General features: G+C 37.4%; 1 protein-coding gene across 2 annotated transcripts in view; it reads left to right on the forward strand.

The window, feature by feature from the left end:
- zgc:195001 (uncharacterized protein LOC567531 homolog) overlaps positions 1-14,541 on the forward strand; it is a 39,938-nt gene that overhangs the window by 23,764 nt on the left and 1,633 nt on the right. For both annotated transcript variants that reach the window (XM_062049433.1, XM_062049434.1), the window contains 4 exons: positions 4,183-4,452; positions 11,464-11,490; positions 11,563-11,625; positions 11,696-11,835. In XM_062049433.1, coding sequence (XP_061905417.1) covers positions 4,200-4,452; positions 11,464-11,490; positions 11,563-11,625; positions 11,696-11,835 — 483 coding nt within the window. In that variant the 5' untranslated portion in view covers positions 4,183-4,199. The remainder of the gene's footprint in view (positions 1-4,182; positions 4,453-11,463; positions 11,491-11,562; positions 11,626-11,695; positions 11,836-14,541) is intronic.

Raw genomic sequence — 14,541 nt, forward strand, 5'->3', positions numbered from 1 at the left:
TATTTCCAAAGGTTTTTCACCTTACAAACTATTAAATGAAAAAAAAGAGACAATCAAGTCCAAAATAAAAGGATAAGCAGAGATTTGTCTCATTATTGGATTCAACCAAAGAGTGAAGTCCCAGTGTAACCCCTGGTCGAAAAATCAAAACCCTTTTCAAGTTAGGGGATAAAACAAACAAACAAAACATAACTTGACAGTGAAAAACTGATCCCCCACTGGACAACCAGGAAAAGGAGATCTGGACCAAAGACTGAAGTTCATTTCACCAAATTCACTCCAACTCCACTTGAGCTTTAAATATGGCTGACAAGAAGGTGCTTGACCAGCTAAAGACCGAGAGGACAAGTGCAAAAGCATCATTCACCCGCCTTGTCAACAGCCTCACCAGGAACCATGATGACTTGTCTGAGGAGGAGCTCAGAGACAGTTTCAAGACACTCATCACAGCAGCTGACAAAGTCATGGAAGCCAATGACAAGGTAGAGGCCAAACTTCTGACACAGCTAAAAGATGGAGAAACTGAACTCACCCAAGAGCAACAAGAAGATCTGGATAATACTTCAAGGGAGTGTGAGTCAAAGCGGGCAAAGGTCAAAGGTCAACTCCAGAAGGCCCTGCGGGACAAGTTTGGAAAAGATGAAATGTCCATAGCTCTTCTGGCAGCAGATGAGGAGTGTAGACGCACCACTGCTGTGGAACCGGAAGATATGGACCTGAATGGATATGAGTTCATGCTGAACCACCTGGAAGGACTGGTGAAGACTGCAAAGGAGGTGCATGGTCGGTGGAGACAATGGGTCCCTAAAGACACAGTAGTTGAAATTCTGACAAACTTAAAAGGTCTGGAACTACACACCACCATGCTGGTTTCCAAGAAGGCTGGCTTCATATAACAGAGGATAAAAGAAGAAGTCAGGAGGGAACCAATTGCTCCCAGTCATCCTGTACCAGCCATCAAGTTGAAACCCACAGCCCTTCCTAAATTCACTGGAAACAAACGTGAATTCCACAGGTGGAAAAAGGACTGGGAAGCACTCCAGAGACAAGGTGAGCCAACTGGTTCCAAGGAAGTGAAGAAGGCCCAATTGCTGGACAGTGTTGAGGACAAGATCAGGAAAGACCTTCGTCTCACCACTCATAACACTGCCGATGACATCTTCCGTGTTCTGGAGAATCGCTATGGCAACCGGACTTCCATTGCTATAGAGATAGTGGAGGAATTGCAAAGAATGCAACCCGTCAAAAGCAACCAGCCACGAAAAGTCGTCGAGCTAATCCAAGATGTGGAGAAGGCGCTTCAAGATCTCAGTGAGCTTGGGGACACCGACACCATCAAAAATCCACTTGTGACAAAGTCGATTGAGGGGAAACTCCCAGGACCTCTCAGAAAGGAATGGCTCATCTATGCAGCAGACACCAGGAATACTGTGACTCCAGCAAGCAGGTTTGACGGTCTCTTGGACTCAAAGAGCAAGAGAGCATATATGAGCAGCTGGAACAACTGGATGAGGAACCTAACAAGAGGGAATCGAAGCCTGAGCCCAGACATGCTAGGACAAAATCCACCAAAGCAAGTGACGACCGCACTGGCTATGTTGTCTGTGGAGATGGGAAACACAGGAAGAAGCTGTACTATTGCATGCAGTTCCGGGCACTTCAGCTTGCAGAGAAGAAGGCTGCTGCTAAGAAGTTGGGAGCATGCAAGAGATGTCTTGAAGTCCATAATGACAGTTCAGACTGCAAAGATGATTTCCTATGCACCAACCATGCCTGCAAAGATGAACATGCACCTGAGCATCATTTCTACCTCTGTCCAAACAAGAAAAGCAGCTCGGCACAGAAAAAGAGCAAACCTCGCTCAATGGATGGCAAAAGCAGGAGAACATACACAGAAGAACAAGAGGACTTTGTCAAGAAGCTTTCCCCAGAGCTGGCAAGGCAGTTTCATGATGCGTTCTCCAATGCTGCATCCAAGACGTTCAACACCACAAAAGTGAAATCAGGACTTTTAGCGGAAAATTGATTGCAGGAACTACCAGTAATGATGATGTTATTGGAAGTCACCGCAAACGCTGGAGAAAAGATTGGAACACTGATCGACCTGGCGTCCGACACCAATTACATCACCCACAAGGCTGCAGACGAACTGAACCTCAGGAGCGAAGACATCACACTCATTGTACATGGTGTCGCAGGAATGAAGACCATTGTGGAAACAAAGCGGTACCTCTTGAAGATCAGAGTGAAGACTCCAAGAGGCACTATGAAATCTCATCAATTGGTCTGTTATGGTCTGGACAGCATTGTAGACATCCATAAAAGTGTGGACTCCAAACGGCTGCAGAAATTCTTTCCGGATGTACCACTTGGAGCTCTGACAAGACCCGATGAAGTCAGTTTGCTCATAAGTCACAGAGAGGGCCAGCTAGCACCTCAACGGATCAGAGATATCGGAGACCTTGTACTGTGGGATGGGCCACTGGGAATGACAGTTGGAGGCTCTCATCCTGAACTCTTTGAAGACCTCACCGTTTCCGCCCACATGTCCAAAACACACTTCGCGAGATCAATGAGGACTGCTGCTTTGAGGTATGAAGAACTCACTGGCCCAGCTTGTAAAAAACCTCCCAACACTCAGGTTCACGCCAAGTTCCAGAGGTCAAACACTTCAACCACCAACCGGGACTTCCTAGAGTGGTGGAAATGGGACAGTATTGGTGCAGCATGTGACCCGAAGTGTGGAGGATGCCGCTGTGGAAAATGTCAACCAGGCGGCAAAGAAATGACTCTTGCAGAGGAGCGAGAGCTTGAAGTGGTAAAAGGTGGCCTCACCTATGTCACGGAGGACAACCACAGCAAAGAGCCACATTGGCATGCCAGGTATCCTTGGGTGGAGGACCCCATGTCACTACCAAATAATAGAAAAACAGTTGAGGCCACATTCCTGAGAACGGAAAAGCAACTTGCCAAAACACCTGAGTGGAAGGTGGCATATGCTGCACAAGTGCATGACATGATTGATCGACAAGCAGCCATCAAACTACCCAAAGACACCATTACCAAGTGGGATGGACCAGTTTGGTATCTCAGTCATCTCATTGCCCCTAACCCACACTCAGTCACAACTCCAGTGAGAATTGTCTGGAACAGCAGTCAAAAGTGCAGAGGCATCAGCATGAATGACCTGCTGATGAAAGGCCCTGACGTCCTCAACCAGATTCGAGCCGTGCTTCCCCGATTTAGAGGTGGAGCACATGCTGCGCTGGGTGACATCAAAAAGATGTATAACTCAATCTGGCTGGAAGACCAAGAAGTGCACCTTCACAGGTTTCTCTGGCGAGATGCCGAGAATGAGGACCTGGAGGAATACGCAATCACAAGAGTGAACATAGGACAGCTACAGAAGCTAGCTCTTGGGACGTGGAACGTCACCTCGCTGGGGGGGAAGGAGCCTGAGCTAGTGCGCGAGGTGGAGAAGTTCCGGCTAGATGTAGTCGGACTCACATCAACGCACAGCAAGGGCTCTGGAACCACTTTCAAATTAATATATTAAACATAATAAAATGGTTATTTATTTTTTGTATTAAAATATTGTATATTTTACACTGTAATATAAACTACCTTTAAATACATTAAATAAAATAAAAATACATAATTTTTTTGTATATTTTAACTAAAAATACTCAATTATAGGTTTTTATAAATATAATAAATGCAGTTTTGCCCATCTGTCTAGATTTTAGTGACATATTAATGTATATCGTCATCCATCTATTTTCTCCCGCTTGTCCCTGTCGGGGTCGCGGGGCTCTGTATACTTATCAAAACAATAAAATATTATTTAGAGGTTATAATGTTCAAATATGAAAACAAAATAAAAACAGTGATCAATTTTGAGTCAGACGTCTGCTATTCAGATGAAACACGAAGTGAAGAAGGCAAAAGAACCTGCATTAATAAAGTACTCCTGATTCTGATTTATACCATGTTGTTATTTTCAGGTTCTGACCAGGCGAGCAGTTCTTTGAAGCCAGATCCGGACAACACACACACACGCACTTATACGTTACTTTACATCAGTGTCAATTGGCTTGAAATGTTCCGTCATCTTCTATTTGTAGCCAGCAGCATCCTTTGCAGCTTCACTGAATGTGTTTACGTCCTTGATATGTTTTTCAGATGGGTGAGGCACGTGTATGCAAATGAGCGCGGTATACTGGGGAGCGTCAGGGTCTCCATCTGATTCTTGGACTGGATCACATGAGACGCCAGCGGCCAACCCAAACCTTTGCGAATTCCTCCTCCTACACCCCCCACCCCACCTCCCACCTGCCCATCTGGAAGTTAATAAGAGGGAACCCACGCAGAGATTCCCTCACAAGCTCACACTTGGACCCAGACAACACTCACGGCACACAAACGGAACCATGCCTGTGCCAAAGAAAGCAGGTGGGGCTTTTTTTTTTAATTTATTTACTGTATGCTACTGCAACTTGATGTACTTTTCATGGCTTCTCATCCATTAAAACTAGACAAATATGGCAACAAAGTGCAGCTGGACATATACAAAACAAGGACAATTGTATTAATTTTTTAAAATCAATATAAAAACATAATAAATTATAAAATGTATTATATGTTTTTAAATTATTTATTATTTTTATTGTTTTAAAAATATTGGCAATTCAATGACGTTTTAGAATAAATTAACTAATTAAATCATTGAATTAAAATTTAAAAAAATATATACATTTATGTTTAGATTTGTGTTACTTGTATGTATTGTAAACAAAAATGTTTTTATATAAGTTAATAACTATGTTTTCTTTACATTACTAAACATAGTAAATAATACAGTGTGTAGTAATATTATACTATCCACATTCGTGTCTTCCTTGCAGCTACACGCCAACAAATTACCCTCATTTTAGTCTTCCAGGCAAACACCTCTGTTTGCTTCAGATATTTTTCTCGGTATAGGGTAGCGGAGAGGCAGGGGGTCGTCATCCGTCATGTCAGCACGGCGCAGGAAATACCCTCGCACTGCGAGTGTTGCTTACTAAATCCTCCCATGTATCACACGGGCTCACGCAATTCCACGGCTTTGTCTGGTGTCAGCCTCAGCGAGGCCTTACGTAACACGCCAGCGACCTTTGACCTCCCAACTTTTGGCCACCTCCATGCAAACGGGATGTTTTAACGCACACGCTCCAAACAGGACCTCCCGCGCTCTATGAGGTGTTTCTTGGAAAATGACAAAGACCCCTATGAAGCTTTGCTATTGGTCGAGAATGACGCCAGGATTCATCCCGAGTTACCCCCTCCCACTCCCTCCATGATCCTTTTGAAGCTCCACGCCAACGGCGCCCCCAACGTTGTGTCACTCATTCTAAATCTCCACCTGATTATCAAGTTCTTTTTTTAGTCCGCACTTAAATCAGGTGTCCAAAATGCGGCCCGCTGCTATTTTTTTCAACAGCACATTTTAAAATTGCGATTAAATAATAAACACATTTAAAAAATACATAAAAAAGTGGAATAAAAGAGCAAACAGGTGAAATGTAACGAGGAAAAAGTTGCAATGTTGACTCTATAACAACACAAACCTGCCATGCAAGCTTTTTTTTTTTCCTTAGAACTGTTTTTTCTCAAAAAATAATAATGAATCAAAATGAATGTTGTTATGAACTACTGACCTATTTAGTCTCCAATTACTTCACATCAAATATTCCACTATGAAATATTTTTTGGAAAAATATTGCATATTCTATTTTTAAAAAAAGTTTCTTTGACAAAAAAGGGCATAAATCCAACAAATAGAAGCATTAAAAAAATTAAGACTTTTAATCAACGGATAGATCTGAAGTTGATCAAGAAACTTTTTAAAGTAAAAAATAAATGTATGACTCATTTTTAAAACTTTTGGATCCCCAATAATTTTAGTGGGATTTTTTTTTTAAACTGTCATTGCTGAAAAAATACTAATGAATAAAAATCAATGTTGTTATGAATTATTGACTTATTCAAGACTCCGATTACTTCGTGTCAAATATTCCACTTTGAAATATTTTTATGGGAAAATATTGCATATTTTGCGGGGGGTCCATTCAAAAAAAGTGTTCTTTGATAAAAAGGTATAAAACAATTTTTTTTTTTAAAACAAAAAAATATATAATCGACGGATAGATCCGAAGATGATCTCGAGACTTTAGCGTTGAGAGTACAAAAAAAAAAAATGTGTGACATATTTTTAACACTTTTACGAATGGGGCCCTTTTGGATCCCCAATATCTTTACTGGGATTTTTTTTTTTTATAAATACAATTTTATTGCTTAAAAAATAATAATGAATCAACGTTCATTATTATGAACTACTACTTAAGTCTCCAATTACTTCACATCAAATAGAAATTTTTTGGGGGGGAAATATTTAGTTGCTCAAAACTTTGTTTTCTTCTACAAAAAGGGCATAAAACAGAGAAAATATATATATAACTTTGTATTGACAGATAGACCTGAGTTGATCTAGAGATTCAGTGAATAATAAAATATTTGAATAATAATATTTATGACTTATTTCTAAGATTTTGATGACTGAGTGGACCCGGGACAAAAAATTAAAAAAAAATGTATTTATTGTAGTGGTTTAATATGCTTTAATTTTCCAGTGTGCGGCCCTCAGTAGAAAAAGTTTGGACACCCCTGACTTAAGTCCTCCACATACCAAAGACTATAAAAATGGGACCAATTACCTCCCTGCTTGGCACTCAGCATCAAGGGTTGGAATTGGGGGTTGAATCACCAATAATGATTCCCTTGCGCGGCACCGCTGCTGCCCACTGCTCCCCTCACCTCCCAGGGGGTGAACAAGGGGATGGGTCAAATGCAGAGAACAAATTTCACCAGTGTGTGTGTGACTATCATTGGTACTTTAACTTTTAACTTGAATGATGTAGAGACGGCGTCCACTCATCAGCCGTCCTCTTTATCGGCCCCGCCCCCCAAGCTGGCACCGTTCCCACCCCTCAGATATCTCGCTCGCCAAGGTTGCTCCAGGAAAGAAGCGGTAAAGACGATGAAGATCGATTACCGTCTCCCCTTTCTTCTTCGTATCGTCTATATTAAAACTTTGAGGAGCTCAGCGTAATTCTAAGGTTCATTCCTTTCAATCGCTGCGGGGGGCTTTTCTGGGAGGAAGGAAGGGAGTGGATGAGGTCAGCTGTCAGCCTGTTGTCCCGCCAACCTGGCATGATGGCTTCATCAAACAACGATCCCAACTTCAACCTGGCGTGGAATCGGACCCTAAGCCTGAAGCGTGCCGTGATTAAGAGCGTGGTGTTGTGTTGGTTGTGCTGGTGTGGACGGCGTTAGTCAGGTAGCGGCCTCCATCTTTAGATGTTTTATGGCAGTGGCAAATGTCGGGATCAACCGCGGATCTCGAATCGCAGCTCGGCCCGCTCCGGATGCCAGAACCATCCTTAAATCAAAAGCCCATCGTAAAACCCTCTCACGACATTTCGAGGAAAGCGACGCTAATCCCCGCCCACACCCTCGCCCACATCAGATGAGTGCAGATGTTAAAACTGCAACCCCCAAGCCCAAAGTCCACTCTGACACGCTGATGGCAAGGTGCCGGGCCGATGGATCCAATGGAGGTTTGGGTTTCATCTGGCTAAGGACCATTTGGGGGAGCTCAGCATCGCCACATATGGCGGACGCCGTCACTTTAAGGATCAGACGCCATGACAGGCAGGCGCCGTTTTACAGTAGCACATTGTCTGTGTGCACGCTTCAGCAAAAACTAACTGAACCGAAGCAGACCTTGTCCTTTATTCCCGAAGTATCGGCAATAATCTCATTAATATTTCAAACTTTTTGCTTTGTTTCAGCTACGAAGTCATCTTTATTTTCAATGAATTCTAACGTCAACACTAAGAAGTAATACTACGACGCACAAATATACTACAAAATAATAAAGTCACCATTCTACGAGGATAACAACGTAGCATGTTGAGGTAAAATTGTAATCAGGCAGAAAATAACGGTCCCCCCAAAATAATTTTTTGCTAAAAATCTTAATATTTTATAAATAAACCTTTAATTTTGCAGCAAGTTGTAATATTTCGGGAAAAACATTGTTGTGATTTTGCACTAAGTAGTAAAATCTTTAGAAGAAAAGTTGTAGTCTAGTAGTAAGTCTTTAACAATGGTCGTAATCTCGTAACAGTAAGATTTTTCTTTAAAGTCGCAATCATGCAAAAAGTCGTAACATTTAAAAAAATGACATGTATTGTAATGTATTAGTCGTAATATTTGGGGAAAACATTGTCGTCATTTTGCAGTAATTGATAACATTTTATGGAAAAAGTCGTAGTCTTGTAGTAAGTCTTACGAAAGGTCCTCATTTTGTAATAGTTAAATTTTTTCTCTAAAGTCACAGTCAGGCAAAAAGTCGTAACATTTTAAAAAATAAACGTGTAATTTTGCAGCAAGTTGTAATATTTCGGGGAAAATATTGTTGTGTATTTGCACAAAGTGGTAACATGTTAAGAAAAAAAGTCGTATTCTTGTAGTAAGTCTTAACAATGGTCTTGATCTTGTTACAGTAACATTTTTCTTTAAAGTCGCAGTTATGCAAAAAGTCGTAACATTTAAAAAAATTACACGTCTAATTTTGCAGCAAGTTGTAATATTTCGGGGAAAATATTGTCGTGATTTTGCACAAAGTGGTAATCATCTTAAGAAAAAAAGTCGTAGTCTTGTAGTAAGTCTTAACAATGGTCTTGATCTTGTTACAGTAACATTTTTCTTTAAAGTCGCAGATATGCAAAAAGTTGTAACATTGAAAAAAATTACACGTCCGATTCTGCAAGAACTCGTAATATTTTGGGGAAAACATTGTCGTGATTTTGCAGTAATGGGTAACATTTGAGGGAAAAGTCGTAGTCTTGTAGTAAGTCTTACGAAAGGTCCTCATTTTGTAATAGTTAAATTTTTTCTTTAAAGTCGCAGTCAGGCAAAAAGTCATAACATTTAAAAAAATGACACGTCTAATTTTGCAGCAAGTTGTAATATTTTGGGAAAAACATTGTCGTGATTTTGCACTAAGTGGTAACATCTTAAGAAAATGAGTTGTAGTCTTGTAGTAAGTCTTAACAATGGTCGTAATCTTGTAACAGTAACATTTTTCTTTAAAGACGCAGTCATGCAAAAAGTCGTAACATTTAAAAAAATTACACGTCTAATTTGCAGTAAATCGTAATATTTTGGGGGAAACATTGTCGTCATTTTGCAGTAATTTGTAACATTTTAAGGAAAAAGTCGTAGTCTTGTAGTAAGTCTTAGGAAAGGTCCTCATTTTGTAATAGTTACATTTTTTCTCTAAAGTCACAGTCAGGCAAAAAGTCGTAACATTTAAAAAAATAAACGTGTAATTTTGCAGCAAGTTGTAATATTTCGGGGAAAATATTGTCGTGATTTTGCACAAGGTAGTAACATGTTAAGAAAAAAAGTCGTAGTCTTGTAGTAAGTCTTAACAATGGTCTTGATCTTGTTGCAGTAACATTTTTCTTTAAAGTCGCAGTTATGCAAAAAGTCGTAACATTGAAAAAAATTACACATCCGATTTTGCAATAAGTTGTAATATTTTGGGGAAAACATTGTCGTGATTTTGCAGTAATGGGTAACATTAGAGGGAAAAGTCGTAGTCTTGTAGTAAGTCGTAAGAAAGGTCCTCATTTTGAAATAGTTAAATGTTTTCTTTAAAGTAGCAGCCAGGCAAAAAGTCGTAACATTTTAAAAATTGACACGTCTAATTTTGCAGTAAGTTGTAACATTTTGGGAAAAACATTGTCGTGATTTTGCACCAAGTGGTAACATCTTAAGAAAATGAGTTGTAGTCTTGTAGTAAGTCTTAACAATGGTCGTAATCTTGTAACAGTAACATTTTTCTTTAAAGTCGCAGTCATGCAAAAAGTCGTAACATTTTTAAAAAATTACACGTCTAATTTGCAGTAAATCGTAATATTTTGGGGGAAACAAAGTCGTAGTCTTGCAGTAAGTCTTACGAAAGGTCCTCATTTTGTAATAGTTACATTTTTTCTCTAAAGTCACAGTCAGGCAAAAAGTCGTAACATTTTAAAAAATAAACATGTAATTTTGCAGCAAGTTGTAATATTTCGGGGAAAATATTGTCGTGATTTTGCACAAAGTGGTAACATGTTAAGAAAAAAGTGGTAGTCTTGTAGTAAGTCTTAACAATGGTCTTGATCTTGTTACGGTAACATTTTTCTTTAAAGTCGCAGTTATGCAAAAAGTTGTAACATTGAAAAAAATTACACATCCGATTTTGCAATAATGGGTAAAATTTGAGGGAAAAGTTGTAGTCTTGTAGTAAGTCGTAAGAAAGGTCCTCATTTTTTAATAGTTACATTTGTTCTTTAAAGTCGCAGTCAGGCAAAAAGTCTTAACATTTAAAAAAATGACACGTCTAATTTTGCAGCAAGTTGTAATATTTTGGGGAAAACAATGTCGTCGTTTTGCAGTAATTGGTAACATTTTATGGAAAAAGTCGTAGTCTTGTAGTAAGTCTTAACAATGGTCGTAATCTTGTAACAGTAACATTTTTCTTTAAAGACGCAGTCATGCAAAAAGTCGTAACATTTTAAAAAAATTACACGTCTAATTTACAATAAGTCGTAATATTTCGGGGAAAACATTGTCGTACTTTTGCAGTAATTGGTAACATTTTAAGGAAAAAGTTGTAGTCTTGTAATAAGTCGTAAGAAAGTTCCTCATTTTGTAACAGTAACATTTTTTCTTTAAAGTCACAGACAGGCGAAAAGTCATATCATTTAAAAAAAAAAAATAAACATCTCATTTTGCAGCAAGGTGTAATATTGGGGAAAACATTGTCGTACTTTTGCAGTTAGGGGTAGAATAAAATATAATTCACTTCACATGGTTCCTTACATGGTTCCTTAGATGACTCATCACATGGTTCCCAACATGGTCCCTGACATGGTTCCTTATATGGCTCCCACAATGGTTCCCGACATGGTTCCTTACATGGGTCCCGACATTGCTCCTGACATAGTGTCTGACATGGTTCCCGATATAGTTTATGACATAGTTCCTGACATGGCTCCCAACATGGTTCCTTATATGGTTCCTGACATGGTTCCTGACATTGCTCCCGACATAGTTTATGACATGGTTCCTGACATTGTTCCCGACATAGTTTATGACATGGTTCCTGACATGGCTCCCAGGACTATTTTGTCTAATTTAGTCCAAAGAAAGGTGTGTGGACACATGAAAGTGGAACATGTTCTTAGAAAGTGTCCTTCACGTCCATCACTGATGCTGAGGGTGCATGAGTAGAGCAGGTGTGAGGACTTGGAGGAGGAGTATGTGCTGCATTCACGTGACTTTTAATTTAGATTTGTTTCTACTTAACAGGAAGAAAAAACAGCGCTGCAGCTGAAGGTAAAGACACCATGCATCACTTTGACCTCAAAGTTCTTCACAAAGTCACAATCTTCTCTTCTGTCTCCTCAGAGAAGCTGCCTCCCTACGAGTCCAACATCCCGGAACCCACCACAAGGGCCGACTTCGTCAAACGTCAGTCACAAAATACTCTTTTACTGCACTTGCACGGTATTAACATGTGCATTCTATATGCACTCATCAGACTGGATGCCCATCTCCTTGGACGACAAAACCGCACAGAAACTGCTGTGGATCTCAGAGGGCGGAGCTAAGGTTGCTCGCACCTCCGACGCCGTGTGTCCGTATCCCAACAGGCCCGAGCGATATGAACACTCGCCACAGGTGAGCCTGCGGCGAACGACGTGCACGCCGAATGGAAATTAAATGTCATCTCATGTGCCACAAGCAGTTTGTTCAAAACGTGCATGAAACTTTGTAATTTTATGGCATTTAAAAAAAAAAAATGTTTTCATAACTTTTAAAAAAAAAAATCTTAATAATCGAATGAAATTGTAACATTGTTAAAAAAATGTGTAATCTTGCAAGCGGTCGTAACATTAAAAAAATATTTCTGCTATAAAAGTCAAAATGTAGCAAAAATCATAACGTTTTAGAAGATGTAATCTTGCGCTAATTTATAAAACACTTATTTATATAACATTATATAACATTTAATAAAAATCTTTATTTGGAAAAAAATCATAACATTTTTAGAAAGGCTGTAATATTTAAAAAAAAAAAAAAATGCAATAAAAGTTGTAATCATATCATTTGAATTGTAATTATTATTTTTATTGTGATTTTATTTTTGATTTTTTTCCTTGTAATTTTCTGGAAAAGCACTTTTAATTTGCCTGTGTAAGAAAATTAGCTCTATAAATAAACTTGCCTTGCCTTGCAACGAAATGTTAAATTTTTAAGAATAAAGTTGTAATTTTGCCGTAAATCACAACATTTTTAAGAATTAAGTTGTAATTTTGAAGTGAGTCATAACATTTATTTAAAAAAGGTCGTAATCTTGCGAGAAGATGTAACATTTTAAGAATAAAAACTTAATTTTGCAATGTGTTTTAAGATTGCCCCCTTTAAAGTAGTAATCACACAAGATGTCGTAACAGGTGATCAAGGGTGATGGGTCAAATGCAGAGAATCATTTCGCCACACCTAGTGTGTGTGTGACAATCATGGGTACTTTAACGTAATTTAAAAATATGTATTATGCAATAAAAGTTTTTATTTTTTATTTTCAGTAAGTCGTAACATTTTAAGAAGTTGTGATTTTGTGCAATTTCATAACATTAAAAATCTTATTTGCAAATGAAATTGTAACATTACTGTCAAAAATTGTAATCTTGCGAGAGGTCGTAACATTAAAGAGATCTTTCTGAAATAAAATTAGAAATTTTGCAAAGAGTCGTAATGTTTTAGAAGTTCTATGCGTTAATTTAGAACGTTTGAAAAAATCCTAATTTTGAAAGAAATTGTAACATTTATAGAAAGGTTAGAATCTTGCAAAAAGTCGTAACATTAGAAAACAATTCTGCAGTAACAGTTGTAATCTTGGAATAAATTGTAAATTTTTTAAGAATAAAGTTGTAATTTTGCAGCAAATTGTAACATATATAAAAAAAAGTTGTAATTTTGGAATGAGTGGCAACATTTTAAGGAAAAAGGTTTACTCTTGTAGTAAGTTAGAAAAGTTCAAAGAAGGTCGTAATCTTGCAAGAGGTTGTAAAATTTTAAGAATAAAAAGTAAGTCTTCATTTTTGAAAAGAAGGAACGTTTTTTAAAGTTGTAATCATGCAAGAAGTCGCCATTTTTGAAAATATGTAATCAGCAATACGTTTTATTAGTCATACTGATTTAAGAAGTCGACATTTTTAGCTGATTTATACAATTGTACATTTTTCAAAAATCATAACATAAAATGAAATCGTAAAATTTCTAGAAAAGTTTTAATCTTGATTTTGAAAAAAAAAGTACAATTTCTCTAAAGGTTATAATATTGTAAGAAGTCATAACATAAGAAAAAAAGCTGCAAAAAATGTTATAATATTGCAATGAATCGTAACATTTTTAAGAATAAAGTTTGCAGTAAATTGTAATTTTTTAACATTTCTTTTTAAAAGGTTGTAATTATGCAATGAGTGGTAACATTTTAAGGAAAAATGTTTGGTTTTGTAGTAAGTCATAAAAAGTTCAAAAAGGTTGTAATATTGCAAGAAGTTGTAAGATTTTAAGAATAAAAATTAATTTGCTGTAAGTTTTAAGATTGCCCCCTTTAAAGTCGTGATGACGCAAGAAGTTGTGAAATTTGAAAATATGTAGTCTGCAGTAAAAGTTTTTTAAAAATTTGCAAAAACTCTTAACATTTAAGAAGTTGTAACTTTTTGCTAATTCATAGGAAATTTTAAAAATCGTAGTTTCGAGTGAAATTGTAATATTTGTATCAAAATTCGTAATCTTGCAGTCATGACAGTTCAAAAAATTTCGTAATCCTGCCAGAAGTTGTAACATTTTTACAATAAAAAAGTAATTTTGCAATAAGTCTTGTAAAAAAAGACATTTTGAAAGAAGTTGTGATGCTTTCTTGAAGTCGTAATCACGTAAGAAGTCGTAAAATTTGAAAATGTGTATTCTGAAGTAAGTTTTTAAATTTACAATTTGCAATAAATCGTAGCGATTTAAGAAGTTTATGTGGTAATCTTGAATGAAATTGTAACACTTCTATAAAACGTATAATCTTGCAAAAAGTCGCCACATTAGAAATAAAACAATTCTGTAATAAAAGTTGTGAATTAGCCTCTAGTTAGTTAATTATGAGAACACGGGGAAACTTATTTTAAGCAAAAAAAATCTATAAATAAATACAACAATTAAAAAAGATGTATATAATATATAAATAGATGTAAAAAACAATTATGTTATTGTGTTGTACTATACATAATTTTTTAAGGGAAAAAAAAAGTCAAAAAATAACCCAAAAAAATCAACAATGCAAGAAAAATATCATTATCAAAACGTAAACAAAGCAACTTCCATAATACG

This window comes from Entelurus aequoreus, linkage group LG06, assembly GCF_033978785.1.
Source record: "Entelurus aequoreus isolate RoL-2023_Sb linkage group LG06, RoL_Eaeq_v1.1, whole genome shotgun sequence".
NCBI lineage: Eukaryota > Metazoa > Chordata > Actinopteri > Syngnathiformes > Syngnathidae > Entelurus > Entelurus aequoreus.